This window comes from Crinia signifera, chromosome 3 (genome assembly GCF_055691185.1).
Source record: "Crinia signifera chromosome 3, ASM5569118v1, whole genome shotgun sequence".
Lineage (NCBI taxonomy): Eukaryota > Metazoa > Chordata > Amphibia > Anura > Myobatrachidae > Crinia > Crinia signifera.
The window spans coordinates 66,686,271-66,708,085 of NC_139219.1; the positions used below are offsets into that span (position 1 = coordinate 66,686,271).

General features: G+C 45.8%; 1 protein-coding gene across 1 annotated transcript in view; it reads right to left on the reverse strand.

Moving 5' to 3' along the window:
• The window catches only part of SLC24A3 (solute carrier family 24 member 3), a 376,099-nt gene that overhangs the window by 12,197 nt on the left and 342,087 nt on the right, over positions 1–21,815 (reverse strand). Inside the window, exons 9-14 of the mRNA XM_083175935.1 lie at positions 20,293–20,346; positions 17,962–18,095; positions 13,742–13,902; positions 9,284–9,554; positions 6,362–6,528; positions 2,971–3,085 (exon numbers count right to left, since the gene is read on the reverse strand). Of these exons, the coding sequence (XP_083032061.1) occupies positions 2,971–3,085; positions 6,362–6,528; positions 9,284–9,554; positions 13,742–13,902; positions 17,962–18,095; positions 20,293–20,346 (902 nt within the window). The remainder of the gene's footprint in view (positions 1–2,970; positions 3,086–6,361; positions 6,529–9,283; positions 9,555–13,741; positions 13,903–17,961; positions 18,096–20,292; positions 20,347–21,815) is intronic.

Sequence of the window (21,815 nt, forward strand, 5' to 3'; positions counted from 1 at the left end):
GCCTGTGGACATTTCATTCTACTGTAACTCTCCCGAGCAAGAATACATGAGATAAGAGTCTCCTGTGTGTACGCCACACCAGACAAATAATAATGAAAACTAAAATAAGTGCTACTAAGATAAAGGGTCTAATTCAGACCTGTCTGGTAGGCTGCGTATACTCACAGCCTAGCAAACTGGTAGCCTCCCCTCCCACCCCGTATGCGAACACATCCCTTGTATGCGGTCCTGACCATCAAATGAACTGACTTTTAACTTGGCCGGAGGTGGCCGAAATCGGGGTGGGCACTGACGTCATGTGACATCAGCCGTCTGCCTAGGCATCGACACGCCTGCATTCCCAGTGGAACACCAAGTGATTTTATGGGAGGTTCCCCTGTTGCTGCCCCCTTCCCTCCCCTGCCAGAGTGTGATACTCGTCAAAGGCATTCGCACAGGGGGTTTGTACATGCGCAGACCCACCACCATCAAAAACGGGGCCAAATTCGGACACGATCGAATGGGTCTGAATTGGCCCCAAAGTCTCAAATTTCTCTGCAAAAAAAAAAATAACGAACTCTGCCATTACCAAATCAGAAAGTAATATCTCCAACACAAAAAAAAGTCTGGTGTCCATAAGATAAGTCTCCTCACCACTACATCTGTAGCTCTCCCTGCTGTATAAGACAGGAGATCACGGACAGTATTGATTCTTGTGGAAAGCCCTGATTGGACGCTGCCACAACATGCTCATTCAGGTTCTCCAATGACTTACCAGGGGTTTACAAATCTACATAGACCATTACAGAGGGGCCAGTAGGTGTGTGTCTAATATAAAGTGAGGGACACAAACCCCTGACATTTTTATCAGCTATAATTTAATGCACGGGAGATGCTCTTCTTTTTTTATACACTATATGGAACTCAAACCCAATGTGAAACAGGCAGCTAAATCAATAGTTAACCACTCCGGTACTTGTGTAATATCACGGCACCCGGCTAAGTTTTCAGCGTAGGCTAAGCTAAGTTGTCAGCCTAGCCCAACAGCTACCTAGCATAGTCAGTGTAGCGCGCCTGCAAACGGCTGCCTAGCATAGTCAGCGTAGCGCCCCTGCCAGCTCTCCTCAGGGGGCAGCTTGTGTTGCCTGTGTCAACGGGAGTCCTCCTACCCCCCACACAGCCTCCAGCGCAGGCAGGGAAGCTTCCATCTCCCTGCCTGTCGCCGTTCCCCGCCTCCCTGCGGCATGCAAATTTATACCAAGTTTTGTGTACTTTAGTACTGAGAAAGGATCCGCGTGCAAATTTATACCAAGTTTTGTGTACTTATTCCCAATAGGCAGAAGGGTTTACAGGAAATTATACCTGGTGTATTAAAGTGTGTTTAAGTACTTAGTACTGAGAAAGGATACCGCTTTTCACTTATTTTCACTTATTGGGCAGTATTCAATGTGAATACCGGCGACGTGCAGCGAATCCTGTTTAGGATTCGCTGCACATTCGCCACTGCTCGCTGCGTTCCGGAGCCTCGCCGGCTCCGGTATTCAACGAGTCAGGGGCTCGCTGCCCCTGACTGGCGAATTTGAGCTCCTGCGGCAGACGCCGCAGGGAGCCTGAGGACGGTGGCAGGCAGGGAGATGGAAGTCTCCCTGCCTGCCCCAGAACATTTGTGGGGGGGAGGTGGGCTCCCCGGGTGCCAGGCAGCACAGGCTGCCCCCCGGGGGTGCCAGCAGGGGACCGGGTATATTCACTACACCCGATCATGCATATGTAATGATCGGGTGAAGTGAATATATGAATATCTAATGAGCGGCTCGGCTCCAGCCCCCTGCTGGCTGGTCTGTGTAAAAAAAAATATATATATTTTTTTTAAATTAAATATATATTCATGTGCTTACAGCACATGAATAAAAATAGCATGCCCCTCCTCAGAATAAAATTCCTGATTTTTTTACACCAATTGTAAAAAACAAAACACTTTATTTTAAAAGTTCACCTTCCACTTTACCATAAAAAGATAGCGATTGCTACTCGGTGAATCATGGCGAAAAAAACCTTGAAATGTATTCGCCATCTGGTCATTGAATAGGGCGTTTTAGTCAGAAATTCGCCTTACAGCACAAAATCGCCATAAAAACCAGGCGAATCAGCCTCATTGAATACCGCCCATTGTCCTCCCGACCAGTTCATACCCTCACTATCCACCATGCTTTGGGCTCGGTGGCTCGCTGCGCTTGCCACACTTTATAAAATCAACTCCATGCCGACGTGGATAGTGGGGGTAGTAACAGGTCGGGAGGACGCGTAACGCGTCCCCTCGCCACGCTTCGGACTGGCGTGGAAAGTGGGGGTGTTTCAGGAACACATTCACACCTGCCATATCATACACCTGAGACAGTAATGACGACATGTGTTAACTGGTAACTGGATTTTAGTTAATAATAAAGAAGAAAAAAGCAACTTAACAAAGTACGCAGGAATACTATGCCGAATCTGATTGGGACGCTGACTACGCTGGCTGTGGGAATACTACGCAGAATCTGACAGATATGCTGACTACGCTGGCCACAGGAACACTACGCTGATTCTGACAGGGACGCTACGCTAACTACGTAACGGGCGCAATGATATTACACGAGTACCACCGCTCCTCATGCAATTCTTTCAAACATGGTACAAACTGAGATGAGGAAGCCAATTTAGGACCTGGAGCACTGGAACGTGGCAACCTTCGGGTTGTACCCTTTAGTTTTAATGCGTCGAGTAGATGTACTCAGGGCAATATCATAACAGATTCAGTAGTGAAAATATAATAAAATACAGTCCTCTCCTAATATATTTCAGTATAAATGACATTAAAGTAAGCAGGTTTTAGGAGAATATGAAAAGAGTATTTAGTGAATGAGGTTTGAGTTCATGTGTATTAGGTCTGTTGTGTTAACACACTGACTGCAACTGTTCACAAAACGCAATTGTCCATACAATACCACAAACCTTGCCGTGCTACTATCAGGCTGGCCATACAGTCCGGTACACTTGTTCCAGCAGCCAGAAAGGTGATGCCCATAATAACATCTGGAATTCCCAAAGTAAACCCAATTATAGTGACCTGTAAGACACCAAAGGAAAGTAATATCACTGATAAAGGAAAGTAAAATCACTGATAAAGGAAAGTAATATCACTGATAAAGGAAAGTAATATCACTGATAAAGGAAAGTAATATCACTGATAAAATATAAATGTTTTAGAATTGTTTGAAAAGTCAATGCCTTTTATTTTATTTTGTGCTTTTTCTAAAACAATTGGCAAACGTGACAGCAAGAGACATCTGCATTAGATGTATGCTGAATTCCACACAAGACTCAGCACTACAGCTACTACTGCAACTGAAACAGCAGCTACTATGGAGATATCCCCATTACCAGTGCGGAAATAGCCTTGTACTCGGCTGAGACATCATAGCTAACCAATATTATATCTGGTTAGTAATACTGCTTTCATATCGCAAACTCTGCTCTGAGACGGTATTTGAAAACGCTTTCGAACCGGGTCTGAGCAAGCTAAACCCCTTTTACTGTACAACAAGAAAGAATGGGTGGGTCTGTCAATGCGCCAGGCAGCCCACTGGTGGGTACACTCAACAGTGGTAACCCCTAATACCACTTAGACACAGAATACTGTACATCGCATGTTGGAGACAGTTTATTACCGGTTCACCCATAGAAAACAGTGTGGTGTAATTGTAAATGCAGTTTTCTGGCTCACATATGACTTTATACGCTATAAAGGAGGGACTGGGGAGTGCTCTGAGCAGTGTATCAATCATGGCAGACAAAGCACATGTCTGTAGCAGAGACTTTGTGATAGTTTCAGCTGTACTGTTACAGGTTGAGTATCCCTTATCCAAAATGTTCAGGACCAGGAGAATTTTGGATAACGGATTATTCTGTATTTCTGAATATTTTAATATTTCAATGATGTATCTTGAAGTATCTTGCATTTATCCTGTATAAACACATCAAACACATGAAATACACACAAACATATTTTATTTGTTCAAAAAACAATTTTTCAAAACATGAAACAAAGTTTGTGTACTATCTCAGGCACTGAAATTGAATGCCAAGCAATCATTGTCTTGCACATATATAGTTACAGTTACATATCATGCCCCCAGTAGTGCTGTTACAGATGTCCCCAGTAGTGCCAGTTACATATTATGTCCTCAGTAGTGCTGTTACAGATGTCCCCAGTAGTGCTGTTACAGATGTCCCCAGTAGTGCCAGTTACATATTATGTCCTCAGTAGTGCTGTTACAGATGTCCCCAGTAGTGCTGTTACAGATGTCCCCAGTAGTGCCAGTTACATATCATTCCCTCAGTGCTGTTACAGATCTCCCCAGTAAGTTTTTAGAAAAAAATATTTTTTTTTCACTTTCTGGAATGTATGGTTTTTGGAATAATTTGGTTAATGAATATTCGGATAATGGATACTCAACCTCTATTGGATTCAGCATGTGAGAGATTATTGCATCCATGACAGTCCCAGTTATTCGACTGGCAATTTCAGCCTCCCCTCAGCAACTCCCTCACCTCCTCATCACTCCAGGTTGGCATAATTTGAATGCACTGTACTGTAAAAACGCTTCTCCACTGTTTTCAATGCTTTCTGTTGTTTCCTGATTCTGGCTAGTGACATCATACAGGGAGACACCTACTTTTGCATAATCATGGGGGGACCTGCAGATTAGCAGTAGCACTGATCCATGGGTGGGCTCCGCCGGGGGAGGGGGGGGCTTTCCTGCTGCTGCTGCTACACCTCCAGCAGCTCAGTACCGCCCCCAAGTGGCCGGCGCCCTAGGCAAATGCTCAAAGCAGCCTAGTGGTGAAACATAGAAACATAGAATTTGACGGCAGATAAGAACCACTTGGCCCATCTAGTCTGCCCCTTTTTTTAAACATGTTACCTCAAACCATATTTGATCCTTATTTTTTTGTAAGGATATCAATATGCCTATCCCAAGCATGTTTAAATTGTACTACTGTATTTGCCTCTACCACCTCTGATGGTAGGCTATTCCACTTATCTACTACTCTTTCTGTGAAAAAATTCTTCCTCACATTTCCCCTGAATCTTCCTCCCTCTAGTTTCAGTGCATGTCCTCTTGTTCTGTTGCTCCTCTTCCTGTGAAGAATGTCTCCCACCTGTACCTTGTTAAAGCCCTTGATATATTTGAAAGTTTCTATCATGTCCCCCCTTTCCCTTCTCTGCTCTAAAGTATACATATTAAGATCTTTTAGTCTTTCCTGGTACGTTTTGTGATGTAGGCCATGCACCATTTTAGTTGCTCTTCTTTGTACAGTCTCTAATGTATTTATATCCTTCTGGAGATATGGCCTCCAGAACTGAACACAATACTGTAGGTGAGGTTGTACCAATGACCTATACAGTGGCATTATTACTTCTTTCTTTCTACTGCTGATACCTCTCCCTATGCAACCAAGCATCTGACTTGCCTTCTTCATTGCTTAGTTACATTGCCTACCTGCTTTTAAGTCCCCTGAAATAGTGACACCTAGATCCCTCTCTTCCTCAGTAGTTTCCATTATAGTGCCATTTATACTATATTGAGTCTTTGGTGGTGCCGGCCCTGGGCGTATTGCATTGGGAGGGGAATATATGGCACAGGGGGAGATGTCGGAGAATCACCTGTACGTAAGTCTACAAAAAGTAAAACCTGGGTTACAGTCCAGCCACCCCTGACCTAGAGGAACATACTAAGGATCAATGGAAAGAGGCCTATTTATCAATGATTGCATATTCAATGCAATCTGGGAGGGACATTAGCACCCCAGATAGCACTGCAATATGTGATCATATCTGCTGGATGTATTACTGAGCACAGGCGGGGACAGAGCTCAGAAATAAGTCTTTCCTTGTGATATGCTGGGTGGCCTATGCATGTCAGCAATGACCGTACTGCACAGCGGCCACTTCCGGGGAGGGTTCTTAACAGCAGCGCAGGCCACTAGGCAAAATGTTATGTGCAAGGTGATAATGTTCCAGCCAATCAGCTCTCCTAACTGTCAATTTACATAATGGCTTTGATTGGCTGGTGCATGATCACGCTGCACATAACAACTCTTTATGGGAAGAGATACCACTTCTCCGAGTTTCATACATTTACTCCTAAGATACAAATGACCCAGAGGAACTGCCCGTCAGTGTGTACACTCAGCTCCAAAGCACAGTGCTACAACTACCATAGTGTATTTCTGTTCAACTGTGAATCATCCCCATAATGTCCATGCCTAGTCTCTACATTTTCTGCCCAATGCTTAGAATCCATGCCCTTATTGTTGTATATCACAGATAGTCACTTACCATCCAGACCATCACATAAGAGTAAGCTGCAATCCAGATGGACGACGAGACAAACGTAACCATGAACCATTTCTCCCAGCGTGGCTTAGCGCAGTTGGGTACCGTGAAGTACATAAGGAAACAGAGCGGCCAGGTCAGCACCCATTTCAGCTTCTCTGCTTTCCCAGCTGTTGGCAAACAGATCAGATGTATTACAGGGAGAATGAATAGAAGAATTGATGCTGTTTTGCAGGCAAAAGATGAATACTGATTTGATTTAGTAGATTTCTGTTCTGTTCATTCACGTTGCATTTTGTTAATTGCAAAAAATGAACTATTAACGATTCTACGTTTGAAAGCATTCTAAAGCCCCGTACACACGGGGCAATGGGGGAGCCTGTGCTGAGCTTCGGGCTTAAGCACAGATCGCTCAGCGCACATCGCTGCACACCCACGATGCACCCGCCATGTGCTGAGCGATTCGTGCAGGACACTGTTCTCTGGTAAGAGAACACTGGAGATGACTAGATTTTGACGGTATGCAATTTAGTCAGGCGATAGCGACACACGGTCACATGAATGATTGTAATCTTAGTGTCAGTGCAGTTTTTTATAATCTTTATATATATATATATATATATATATATATATATATATATATATATATATACAAAACTCAAAAACTTTGTATACAGTATGCACAAAAGCTTATGTTCCACTTTTGCAAGCATAGATGCACATACTGTATGGCTGCCTAGGCACTGTTCAGTCTCTGCTTAATGTTACCTACCTGGCTGTAGCAGTGACCAGTGGCGCTGCTGATGGCTGCCTAGGCGCTGTGCAACTCGGTGGGCATGTGTTCCCCACATGTAATGTCTTAATGAAATGTATGTAATGCCTTCTCCCCCCCCCCCCCCCCTCATCCCTGCTTGATGCTGCACTGTAAATCCACAAAAAATTCCTAGTGTGCGCAAGCATACATGGCCAATAAAGTTGATTCTATTCTATTCTATTCTATTCTATACAGACTTGTATTACTGCTCAAGCTTATACATAACAGCACACACTCATATTCACATTCATATGCTTTTATCTAGTGCCACCCACTGGTCAGTCTAATCAATTACATGTGATCTTCTGTCGCACAAGCTCATTTCCAAAATTCTACATACCTTAAAAATATGTACGCATATACCATGCGGTGCCCTTTTATTATCCTGTGTGGATTTATGGTAACCCAGTACGTGATTTTTGAGCATTATCCTCCACAAACAATGTCACTGCATGTATGCCCTAGATTATTCTTATTGTAACTCTAGAGTCATAGGTAGGATAAAGTACAACAAATCAGTATTTCTTCCATTTACAAAAGAAAGGGAATCATTTGAAATGGCATAAACAAAGATCGGGCTGAGCATAACAGCAGGGTTATACTTGGTGGACATATTTTTTATTTTAACGTATAGATACATTTTTGTGGCTCTTGAGCTAATAATAAATTATATGGTTTCAAATCCTTGCAGCTCCCTAACAACTCAGTGACTGTCAGACTAGCAGATCAACCCTATGGCTGGTTTCACACACTCCGGCTCCTGCCGGACGGTGAAATACCGCACGGCTAGGGAGCCGTGCCGCACACACTAGTTAATCATGGAAGGGATGGCCACAGCCCGGCAGCCGTCCCTTCCAGTGGCGGGATCCGGCTGCAACCGTGCGGCCGGGTCGTGGCCGTCCCGTGTGAATGGACACAATAGTGTCCATTCACAACTAATGTGTGCGGCACGGCTCCCTGGCCGTGTGGGATTTCACCGTCCGGCAGGAGCCGGAGTGTGTGAAACCAGCCTTAGGGGTCGAGCCTATTAACCCCAAAGGGTGCGAGTTGCCGTTCGTGTGCCGTTTTAATGCTGAAAACGGCACCCGAATTCAGCCTAATTCGCACCCTTCACAGGGCCGATTTAGCGGAAAATTGCTCACACCCCTATGGAGGTGCGAGCACTTTTCAGCGAATTCGGTCTGCCGTAAAGTGCGCCCAGTGTTGTGATGATTTGCAACTCGCGAATCATCCGCACCATTCAGGGATAATAGGATCGACCCCAATGTATGTTGGGAATTCAAATGTAAACTGCCCAAATATTTACTCCTCTTCCATGTATTGAATCCCAGGTTCTGTGCCGTTTATATATAAAATTCACCTAAAAAATATAATGGGATACTTGTGCCCAAGACTCTTAAGGTGCGTACACACTGGCCGATATATTGGCCGCTTGATTGTGTGTACGAGCAATATATCTGTTAACGGCGTAGTTCACAGATATATTGCGTTGGCTCTGCTACACAGCCAATGCCTTATATCTACAGATATATCAGCGCATCGTGCTTTGTGGGCGATCCACCCATACAGCTGCACCGGGAGCCGCCGGTGATGGACAGCTCCTGCCCACTTGTGATGTCAGTCCCAACGGATTGGGCAGCGTGTATGGAGAACACGCTGCCTGATCTGTCTGTAGATATATCTGCAGGTCAACTGAACTGCAGATATATCTATACAGCAGGGTACACACTAGGAGATATATCTTCAGATCAATCGATCTGCAGATATATGTAGACAGATCGGGCAGCGTGTTCTCCATACATGCTGCCTGATCAGTCGGGACTGACATCACAAATGGATGGGCTCTCAGCGTAGCTGTATGGGCGGGCAGCAGATCACCCTCCCACACATCTTTAGATATATGGGGCATCAGCTATGTTGCACAGTTATCGCGATATATCTGTAAACGATGCCTTTCACAGATATATATCGCTTGTACACGGTGGCCGATGGTGCATCGATATATATCGGCAGTTCAATCATTGGTAATCATTGCTTGTTTTAGCAAATGTGAAAGGCCTAAAGCAGACTACGGTATCAAACAAGGCATTGTGTACAGACAAGAAACTCACAGGGGATGTCGAAAGGTGTGAAAGGTCCATCATTATCATCATCCTCTTCTTCATCTTCCTCATCATTCTCATTATTCTCATTGTCTTCGTTTTCATTTTCTGTTTCATTGCCGGCTTCAGCTACATCATCATCCTTTCTGGTGCCATTTGCACTTCTTTCTGAAGAATTTCCAGGGCCCGTTCCATTCTCAACAGCATGTTTAATTGGAATTTTAATCGAGACCTCTGACTCCCCATTTGCATAGGCTCGGCTGTTTATTAATCTCTGCCTCTGCAAGAGAACACCAAGTTTAAGCAAAGAGGTACCAGGAATATACATTGGTAAAGAACAACATTTAATTCATGGATTATTTCATATGAAGCATAAACTGGAAACTGATCTATGTAGCTCTACTGGTTTCTGATGTTTGGTGATGTCACTGTCTATATGGGTTCATAACGGAGCTCCTCCCTGCATCTGGAAAATGTTTCTGACCAAGGTCAGTTCAAACCACTGAATATCCATCAAGCGATGGCCAATGGAGGGAAGTTCCAATGGAGGCAAACTGGGAACGATTTCATCCTGCCCTTGCAGTAGCTATCACTAGACCAAGCATGAGACGATGACTTTCCCAGTGTGTGAGGGTTGGGTAGCCCATGAGCAATGGCATCTATGTGGCACATGCATAGTGAGATAGTTAGGTGAAAAATGCATGTGCATGAGCTCGGGAAGGGGCACCGGATAACTCAGCACCGGCACTGATAACCGGAGATCCCCTTATATTTCTCTGCTACAGTATATACAATGGGTCTGTTAATAATATAAAGGGTTGTTATATGGCTATGACAGATAAGAATGAATTCAGATATCCTGTATGTCTTATCTTATTATCTGTTTAGTAATATAGTAGGTCAATCCAAGGATTTTAAAGAGAAAGAATATAGGCCGATATGTAATAGGGTGCGATTTTTAGACTTTTGCGATTTTTTGTAAAAATTGACCAAAATCGCATTTTTTCTAAAAATCGCACATAGGATGCGAGTCGCGGTAAAAATCACATTTTTTACCGCGAAATCGCACATTTTAAAGATGCGATTTTCAGGCACACTGAAAATCGCATCCAGATGTTTTCCCATAGTAAACTATAGAACTCGCATATGTAATAGGATGCGAGTTCTAAAGTCGCATATGGGAGCTTAAAAAAAATCGCAAAAAAAATAGACCAGCTTCTGACTGGCGATTTAGGCAGAAACATGCACAGATCATTGAGATCTGTGCATGCTTCTGCTGTAAAAAAATAGTTAAAAAAGAAATTTAAATAAAAAACTGGCGTGCGGTCCCCCTCCTAAGCATTACCAGCCCTGGGCTCAAAAAGCCGGTGCTGGTATCATAAAATCAAAGGAACAATCAAGTTGGGGTTCCCTGGATTTTATAAAACCAGCACCAGGCTCAAGGTCCGGCGCTGGTTCCCAAAATACGGGGGACAAAATGACTAGGGGTCCCCCGTATTTTAAGAACCAGCACCGGGCACAACCAGCCAGCAGGGTAATGCCACAGCCGGGGGAAACTTATTATATAAGCTCCCGCGGCCAAAGCATTAACCCCCTGGCTGGTCAGCATGGGCAGGGGTCCTGGGGAAGTGGGGACCCCCCCAAATGAAGGGGTCCCCCCCCTCCAGGACTTACCAGCCCATGCTGATAGTCCGGGGCTGTCCCTGATGCCCCTGGGCGGTGGGCATCGGGCTGATGACTTGTGTAAAAAAAAGAATTAAAACTATTGTTTTACACTGGCGAACTATGAGTCCCAGCAAGCCTACCCCGCATGCTGGGACTTGGGGAACCACAAGTCCCAGCATGCGGGGCATTAAAGGGCCCGCTGGCACTTGTAGTTCTGCAGTGAAAAAAATAGTCACACTGACACCCTGTAAAATAAAACTTTAATACACACAAAACACACACACACTGATACTTACCTACCTTGAGCCCGTAGGTCGGTCCCTGGATCCTGGGTCCGTCCTCCGGGGCTCCAGGGCAGAAGAGTCCGGTTCCGGGGCCTTGGTCCTGGTTCCGGGGCTGGTCCTGGGGTTCCGGGGCTCCTGGGCTGCAGAATCCGGGGTCCGGGATCCGTGGTACTCCCCAGGGGTACCTAAGGAGGCAAATCCAACTCACCTGCTCCCCGGCGGCGACCACCGGTGACAGCGCTGCTCCACACTGGTACACGGCTTGCAGGACTTTGACCGGCGCTGAGATGTTTCCTCCTCGCCGTCTCTGCACAGAATGATTTCTTGGCCAATCAGGAGCCGAGAAAGTCGGCTCCTGATTGGCCAGAAATCATTCTGAATACAGACGCCGAGGAAGTAACATCTCAGCGCATCTAGAGCAGAGATGTTTCCTCCTCGGCATCTCTAGTTAGAATGATTTCTGGCCAATCAGGAGCTGATTTTCTCGGCTCCTGATTGGCCAAGAAATCATTCTGTGCAGAGACGGCGAGGAGGAAACATCTCAGCGCCGGTCAAAGTCCTGCAAGCCGGGTACCAGTGTGGAGCAGCGCTGTCACCGGAGGTCGCCGCCGGGGAGCAGGTGAGTTGGATTTGCCTCCTTAGGTACCCCTGGGGAGTACCACGGATCCCGGACCCCGGATTCTGCAGCCCAGGAGCCCCGGAACCCCAGGACCAGCCCCGGAACCAGGACCAAGGCCCCGGAACCGGACTCTTCTGCCCTGGAGCCCCGGAGGACGGACCCAGGATCCAGGGACCGACCTACGGGCTCAAGGTAGGTAAGTATCAGTGTGTGTGTGTTTTGTGTGTATTAAAGTTTTATTTTACAGGGTGTCAGTGTGATTTTGTGCACTATTTTTTTCACTGCAGAACTACAAGTGCCAGCGGGCCCTTTAATGCCCCGCATGCTGGGACTTGTGGTTCCCCAAGTCCCAGCATGCGGGGTAGGCTTGCTGGGACTCCTAGTTCGCCAGTGTAAAACAATAGTTTTAATTCTTTTTTTTACACAAGTCATCAGCCCGATGCCCACCGCCCAGGGGCATCGGGGACAGCCCCGGACTATCAGCATGGGCTGGTAAGTCCTGGAGGGGGGGGGGCCCTTCATTTGGGAGGGTCCCCACTTCCCCAGGACCCCTGCCCATGCTGACCAGCCAGGGGGTTAATGCTTTGGCCGCGGGAGCTTATATAATAAGTTTCCCCCAGCTGTGGCATTACCCTGCTGGCTGGTTGTGTCCGGTGCTGGTTCTTAAAATACGGGGGACCCCTAGTCATTTTGTCCCCCGTATTTTGGGAACCAGCGCCGGACCTTGAGCCTGGTGCTGGTTTTATAAAATCCAGGGAACCCCAACTTGATTGTTCCTTTGATTTTATGATACCAGCACTGGCTTTTTGAGCCCGGGGCTGGTTATGCTTAGGGGGGGGACCGCACGCCGTTTTTTTTCATTTTTTTTTTTTACAACACAGCGCACAGTACTGAAAATGTGCCGATTTTCATGACTGAAAATCGCACATTTTCAGGACTAAAAAAGCGCCCGAAATCACACCATATCGCACTTTTTTGCCGCAAATTCGCATCTCATTACAGATGCGAATTTGCGGCAAAAAATGCGATTTGGAAAGGTGCGATTTTGTGCGATATGGTGCGATTTTTGGACTAGTCCAAAAATCGCACCCTATTACATATCGCCCATAGTGTTTGTAATTTACCTACTATAACGGGTTCTGCAATCAGGGAGATACTGCATCACTGGATGACATGAATTGGTTCTTGGCTTCCTCCCCAAACCTACATTCATTTATACTATATGTTATATCTTCCAAGTATGGATACTGGGAATTACTACTGCTCACCTCCCCTTCCCTACCAACACTCATTCATTGTAGAATTAATTATGTTTAAAAAAATCCTGAATAAATAAAACCCTTACATAAATGAATTAGAAGTATCACCATAGCCATATTTACGTACAGTTGGCAGTGTGGAGGGGATGCAGTGTAAATCCCGGCGGTCGGGATCCCGGCGTTCAGAATCCCGACGCTGGAATCCCGATTGCCTGACACTTTCTCCCTCCGTGGGTGTCCACGACACCCCTGGAGGGAGAATAAATTAGCGAGCCGAGCGTAGCGAGGCACTAGGCCCGCTGCGTGGCGAGCCCGCAAGGGGGGGCGATCCACGCCCCCCCCTTGTCGGGATTTCGGCGATCGGGATTCCAGCGTCGGGATTCTGAACGCCGGGATCCCGACCGCCGGGATTTAATACTGAATCCGTGTGGAGGGGGTAATCATTCAGTGATGGAGTGGATTATTGCCTTTTGGCTGCAGACACCAGTCCCATTCACCAGCAATCAGCTGACGGAATGTCAGCACTCCAGCACTGAATGCTCCTCCCTTTATCAGACTCCATCAAGTACAGAAACAGGGACCAGCAATCCATTTATCATCTACAATTTGTGTTCTAGGTCACATGTATAAATAGACTGACCTCATTTATTAACATGCGACTGGCCATGGAGAGGCGAGTTTTGGGTGGAAAGTGGCTGGTTATCATTATCCTCAGTCCAGCCTCAGAGAACGACAGCTGATGTGGGTAAGCAGACAGTATCTCATCCACCATTATCACTGAGGTTTTGCGCCGAAAATTTCCTGTAAATGAAAACCATCAATGGGATGTGATGATAAAGACCCCAAAATAAGTTTATGTATAACTGCTGTTGAGAAGAGACCAGTGTGAATGTAGCAAGAGAGATAATGAGGGAAAATTACTAGGATAATGTAAGCTCTCACGGGCAGGGCCCTCTCTCCTCTTGTGCCTTTCTTAGAATATATAAACCTCTGCCACCCTGATGACTGCTTCAGTGTCCTGTCCCCTGATGCAACTATCCATATTTACCATGTACTTGTCCTAAACGGTCTTGTACTGTAATTTGATATATGTTTTTGCTCCTAATTATGCTTTGTAAAGCGCTGCGGAATCTGTGTGCGCTATATAAGAAACTGTTAATAAATAATAAATAAATAAATAAATAGGATAAGCATACCTCCCAACTGTTCCGCTAAACGCGGGAACGTCCCGGGTTTTGGGGACGTTCCCGCGTCCCTCCCGCGTCCGGTGGTGTCCCGCTGCAGGGGGGGGGGGGCAGTATGGAGTCCCCCCCCAATCTGACAGAATAGACGCTGTACGCATGCACACAGTGTCTATTCAGAGGCGCAGCGGGCGAAAATGGGTGCGCAGCGCTCATTTGTATATGCCACACCCTCATTTACATAAGCCACACACCCTTCGCCGCGCGAGTGTCCCTATTCTTGATAGGGTAAAGTTGGAAGGTATGGGATGAGAGATTCAGAAAGTGAGAGATTTGGTAAGAAATCCCCAGTTTTTTTAAAGCGGCAATCATTTACACTGCAAAATCAAACTGGTTTGCAGTGTAAATGATTGCCGCTTTAAAAAACCTGGAGATTTCTTACCAAATCTCTCACTTTCTGAATCTCTCATCCTATTACATTTTCCCCCATTATTTCTGTTCTAACAAAGCTTCCTTTAGATAGTATTTTTTCCATTCTTCAAGGGGGTTCTCATTGTCTTTTGCTGCCCTCACATGGGCCAATCCTTTAGTGCAGCCATAACATTGAGGATTGCTTCCCAATTTGAGCACCCATGTGGCTGGTGGCAATGTTACAGAAGATCCATGTATTGTTCAGGATGATCATGTGGATCATGCCAGGACCACATGAGACCTGAGCTACTGGTTCGGATGGAAGCTCGCCACATTTGCATTTTAAAACCGTTTCTTAATGGAGCAAGAAATCCAGCGATGTCATATAAACATATTAGAGGAAGTCCTACTCCTGTAACCCATACCTCCCAACTGTCACGATTTTAGAGGGACAGTCCCGATTTTCGGGTACTGTCCCGCTGTCCCACCCGTGGCAGGCATTGTCCCGCTGCGGGGGGGGGGTGACAGTTGGAAGACCCCCCAATCTAGTAGAATAGACGCTGTGCGCATGCGCACAGCGTCAATTATCGTATGAAAATGAGGTCACGGCTAATTAGCATAAGCCGCGCCCTCATTTGCATACGCCCGTCCCCTTTTCGGGCGCGAGTGTCCCTATTTCCTCCGGCCACAAGTTGGGAGGTATGGTAACCTGCATTGCAAGGTATAAAGTCCTATACCTGGAACCTGCAATGACAGCTGATTCCATGGTGCCAGATAATTCCAGTTTCAGTAGAGTCACTGTCCATATGTCGCTACTGTAGCTTACTTGCCCACCTATGGTATTATGGTACTCAGGGCCGGCGCTACCCACTCAGCAGCTCCTGCAAAGCAGGGAGGCGCCATGCTGAAAAGGCGCTGTCTCCCTCCCTGCTCTGCTCAAGCTGCCTCAGCCCTCACTGTCACTGCCTCCTGCACGCTGCCCGCAGCGCCTGTCTGACAGCGGGCGGCAGTATGGAGAGGCTGAGCAGCTCCCTGCACCGCGCACACACTGTCCTCCTCCTGCGACCTGCCCCCTCTTCCTCACGGACACTTGCGCTGAGGCATGTAGCGCTGTCTGTGAATGCCTGGATGTCATGTCTGGATCCTCCCCCTACCCATTGCTCCCTGCGCCTGTCAGCTGTCAATGAAATGACGAACTGGCAGCAGCGCCGCCTCCCTTTCCTTCTTCTCAGTGTGCTGTGCCAGAGATCCTCCATATGATCGCATGTTGCATACATTCCCACAATTGGGCTGCAGCTTGTTGCAATGGCAATTTGAAAGGGTGCAAAATGTATGGTTTGCAGGAGGGCGCCGGACACCCTAGCACCGGCCCTGATGGTACTGCACTGAAAACAACTTTGGCAAACCAATTGCATTTATTTATTTATTGTACTGTACCTTCAACTGCAATGTGCAAGACAAGTTGTACATAGACTATCACCCATATAAAGGACCTTATTCTGATTCATTCGGTCCCCCTTGCGTTCCCATGAGGGACCGATGGTGTGCGTCTGTGCATGTGCAGACACATTTCTCCGCATGTGCAGACGTAGGGTGCGTGCACCCACGCACCCTATACAGCGGGCGGGCTGCAGAGAAGGGGCGGAGGTGCCATGCAGCCTCATTATCATATGGAAAGGCCCAGCATTTCATGGGTGTTCTCATGGTAATGAGGCCGTGATGCGGGTGTGGGCAGCTGACATCACTGGATGTCAGATGCCCACCCTGTCCTCGCACAGGGCGCCCGCAATTTAGAGACACCATATAGGTGTCTCTGAACTGCGAACGCTGGAGAAATCATTCCAACCAACGAATGATTTCACCCCACCTGCGAATGGATGATCATTCGCAGGTGTGCGGGAGGGGGGGGGGGGTGTCGTGCGTACGAGTGGGGGTGGCATCCGATGGACTCGCAAGGCTGATGATCGTCAAGGATCATGGTAGCTTTCAACCAAATTTGACTGACGCTGTTACATGTGAGGACAATAAATGCTTGTGGGTCTCAAACCAATGCTCACATAAGCACATGTGGATAATATTATGTATAGGGACCGTACACCTTTACAATATAATCATTTAACATGAACATAAACAGGTCAACAGTCTGAGGTGAGGTCTATATTGTGTGCCAGCTACTAGAGTCTGCTGTACTTTGTATCTAGCTACCAGACTGTATTCTATGTGTATACTGGTTACCAGAATGGAGGGTGATTTGTGTACTTGTCACCACATGACACCTCAATAATATAAATGGTTCTAGATGAACCTATGTGTGCATTCTTATTTTTCTTCTTCAAATTTTAAGACTAAAAAGTAAGGTACTTGTGTAGTTTCACGGCGCCACCGCGCGCACAGTGAAACTTTGAAACTTGGCAGTCTGTCAGACTCTGTGTTTACTGTGTGCGTGCCGCTCTAGCTGTTCTCAGCGCAGCACGTGGCTGCTTTCCTTATGTAAGCTACGTTATCAGCATATCGCTGGTCAGCAGCAGTGCACCCAGCGCTGACAGGTCACTGTGGTACTTGTAGTTCCACAGTGAAATAGGCAGTCCTGCGCACCGCTGACAACCCGGCAATTTAGACTCATACCCCCACTATCCACGTCAGCGTGGAGTTGATTTTATAAAGTGTGGCGAGCGCAGCGAGCCACCGAGCCCGAAGCGTGTCGAGCGCATCGAGCTCCGCGAGGGGACGCGGATACCTTCACAGGTATCCGCGTCCCCTCGCGGGCTTCACAGTTATCCGCGTTCCCTCGCGGGGGGGACGTGGGGAATATCGTCAGGCAGCCCCCCCAGCCCAGCCTTACCCCTCCGATCTACTTGTTTGCGGTCCTGGTGCTCCTCCTACACTGGTTCCTAATAAAAAATGACCTGCCCCTAACAGCAGATCGTTAATAAGGTGTCTGCTGTAAGGGGGGGCGACATTTTGTGAAGTTCACTCTTCATTAAGAGGCAGAGCAGAACCCACTAGGAGTGCCGGGACCGGCGCAGACAAGTAGATCTGCAGGTCCTGGCGACGGTGACAGCAAGCAGGGGGGGTGGGGGGTAAGGCAGGTCCCGGCGGCAGTGCAGCGCAGAAATAGCCCCGCAGACCCCCGGCGCTCTCACTTACTCAGCACCACCGCTCAACCGCAAGGTCTGCAGGGCTATTGTTATGTCACAGATTTTAGGATATTTTTGTATTAGGAATCATACAACAAAAAAGTGAAACCCTGTACATTAGGAGGCATTACCTTTTTTAAGTAACACCACCGTTGCGTCACAGTTAATGTTGTCATCTAACTCAGCATTACTTGCTAGTCCATTTGCCAAGTTTCCTGCTCCTTTTGTCCTCTTTTCAAAGCAGCGGTGTATAGAGGAGTTGTACCTGAATATGTATCAGACAATCTGGTCACTTGGGGAGCATGATACATTACAAAACACAGAACTCCAAACTGCATTGCCTGATCAGTATGTACATTTTGACGTAACCTTGGGGAAGATTCCCTGAGAACTGTAAAATATGTATGTATACAGAGTAGTTTTCTGCACTGAAATAATGTACTATGCTTTTGAGCATATCAATGATAGAATTTTAAATGTAGTGACTTATTAATATAATAAAGTTGTCAGATGATCCCCTGGTGGCTCCAAAGTTTGGGTGAGGTTCGAGAGCATGTTAGACATCATGAAAAGTTAAGAAAAATATTTTCATTATCTTCTCACATGACAAACTAGTCAATGTTGGAGTGAAATTTAAAAGGATGATAGATTCAGAAAGTGAGAGATTTGGTAAGAAATCCCCATTTTTTTTTTAAAGCGGCAATCATTTACACTGCAAAATCAAACTGGTTTTGCAATGTAAATGATTGCTGCTTTCAAAAAACTGGAGATTTCTTACCAAATCTCTCACTTTCTGAATCTCTCATCCTATTAAATTTCACCCTCTATGTTTGCAGTAATTGGATTTACTTGTAAATCTAGCATACTCCAGTCATAGGAATATTTAAACAAAATATTTAACTAAACAAAAGTGGGCAAATAAGAAATACTTTTTGTTCAAAATCATGTTGAGTTGTACTTATATCTTGTGTATAGGGGCAGGATGTACAAAGCTAAAAATGCGGTAAAACCCCTGTTTTCGGGAGTTTTACCACATTTTCTAATGAACTAATACCCGGCCACCGCGTCATCGCAGGGCAGGGTATTGCCACCTTTGGATGGCGATACCCTATAGAAGTATATGGGCTTCTATCGCCACCCGCCGCAAACTCACCACCTCCGCTCCCCCTGGCCTGTAGGTAAACCCCTACTCCCCCTAGCAATGCAGCCGGACGTCCTACTGGGTGCTGGGGGGTGGAGGCGGCGCCGGGGACAGCCTGCTTAGGCTTCCTGGTTTGAGGGGAGGGGAAGGTACCCAGGGAGGTGACGGAGACCCCCGCACACCACATCACAGGACGGTTATCAGCTCTGCGATCAATGCTAGTTACCTACTTGGATACCGACCCCTCCAGGTAATAGTTATTATTTCAACAACAGTGCAGCTATATTATATCAAGTTTCAAATACTGTAACTATTTCCAGGAAAGAAGATTTCTGTGTATGTTTAAAGATGTGAACAACAGATGAGAGTAACTACATTTTATATTTTCTGAGTCAATGATCTCTCCTCCCCAGTGTATATGATCCTTTATTACATTTTTATATTGTGTTATAATCGGTTAATGCGACTTTACATGTACAATTAATGCTGATTCTATGAGTGCAATGTTTGATGAGTTTCCGAGTGCGATGTTTGATTGTCTATGATTGCGATGTTTGATGATTCTAGGAGTGCAATGTTTGGAAATAATGTAGCAGCGAGAATATGCCAATTAAAATATTGTTCAGCTTCCTGGAAATACTGGTTGGCAGCCTAAGAGTACTCTTGCTGTATTGCCAGCAACACCTGGTGCCATCTGGGTGATATCCAGCAACTGCTATTCCAGGAACTTGTTAAATAGGACTTATCTCCTCTTAACAAATATACCATTTAATATTATGTGGATGTTAATCTGAACACATAGAAACAGCTTTTTGAAATTATTCAACCCTCTGTCTACAGTGTTCAGTGGAATGTGATTCACTTAGGTAAAACAAAATATTGTTCACTTAAAGCACTAATGTGACATTACTACTGTACAATTGGGGTGACTCAGATATGGACGCAGTGCAGTAGCTACTGCTAAATTCTGCAAATGCTACAGAATAGATGCCTCCTGCATGCATCTGTCACCCGCTGCTGCATCTGAAGGTGTACCTACAGTACGTGAACATCAGTAATGCAGGATGCCTGAGCTGTTCATGCTACTCAGGCCGGGGAGCCTGCCTTTGAAGACGCGGACCCTGGCTCTTACAAAATGGCCAACATCACCCCATTTTATAGAGCGCTGCCTGGCACCACGTCTTCCCTGCCCACAAACATCCACAACCTTTAAATAGGGCTGCTTGTGTTCCCTTGTGTGCTGTGCAATCATGCGGGACTAGGCAAACATTGGAGATAGTTGGAAACCCTTATGGGCACATATACTGGCACCATAACTTACTTCATTATGAGAATGTAAACGGCATACATCAAGACCAAAATCAATGACTCCCACCTTTGAAGAGATACAAGATTGAGTTATTGGTTAAAGACGTTAAACTCAATATCAATGCCAAACCGAAGGTCAACATATAAAGGCACCATTTTGTTAAAATAATATGCAAAAAAATTAAACACTATAGATTTCTGATCACAGACCTCCTACTTATTGGGTACCTAACAGCAGCCCACATGGTCCTCCTGTTCTTTCCCTGCAACCATCATCAAATATCTTTTTAAATACAACCCACTGTTCCAAGGTGTAGATCATGGGGTTGACAGTTAGGTCAAACCCAAAACCCTCACTTCTGCCTACCCTCATGTCTGTACCTACTGTACTTTTACTTCAAAGTTGGACTGGCCCATAAGGTTACAGGAGAAACCAGTGTACCGGGGTCCCTCCTCCTGACCTAGGGATCAGGTTCAAGACTGTGTATTTGAATTAAACATTATAAATATGTTACTTTATACTGCACATGACTATGGCGTATTTTCTACAGTGTGTTGCTGTTATTAAATCAGGTACATTATTATGCATACACCAGCTGTATATATATATATATTAGTGCTGGGCACGTTAACGCATTAATATCGTGTTAATGCACCAACACTTTAACAGCGATTAAATGTTTTATCGCCGTTAAGGCAGGGGGTACGCAGCAGCAGGGGAAAGTGGCGATGCAGAGTCTCTGACAGCATTGACCCTGCGCCTCTCCGAAAATGTCAGCAAGCATGTATTTCCCCCCTGGCAACAAGCTTGGAACCCCTTATGGAAAGAGCATGTAATCCCCTTTAGCAACGAGCATGTAATCTCCCCTGGCAACAAGCATGGAACCCCTGGCAACAAGCATAGAACCCCCTATGACAACAAGCATGCAATTCACCTTGGCAACAAGCATGTAATCCCTCTCGGCTATGAGCATGGAACCCCTGGCAAAGAGATTGTAGGTAAGCGGCACTTATGTGCCTAACAATGCAATTAATCGCAGTTAATCGCAAAAATTTCATGCTCAAATTCGTGATCAAAAATTTTAATCGTTGCCCACCACTAATATATAAATATATATATATATGTCGAATTGCGGTAATTTTTACGCTGGGGGGGTCTGGTGGTATCCGGGAGGTTTGCCCACCTTTCCGGTGGGCAATATGATTACTGTCACACACACTTCTTGGCATCATTAGACAATTCCATCACACTTGGCATAGCTGTAGTTGGCTGATTCTTCCCAAGGGCTCTATAGAAGATTCTCTATACAGTAAGCACACAGTATAAGATTGCTAAACCTCACAATTTAAATGCCCAGACATGAATTTGGCCAATAGTTTACATTAGTAATATTTTGATGATGTAATACGATATTCAGTCTTTATATGATGCATACAGTATCCCTTTACTTGGTTATCATATTTCTATACATAATAAACAATGCCTTTATATATTTTCATTAAAATGGATTAACTAATATTACAATTTGACAATAA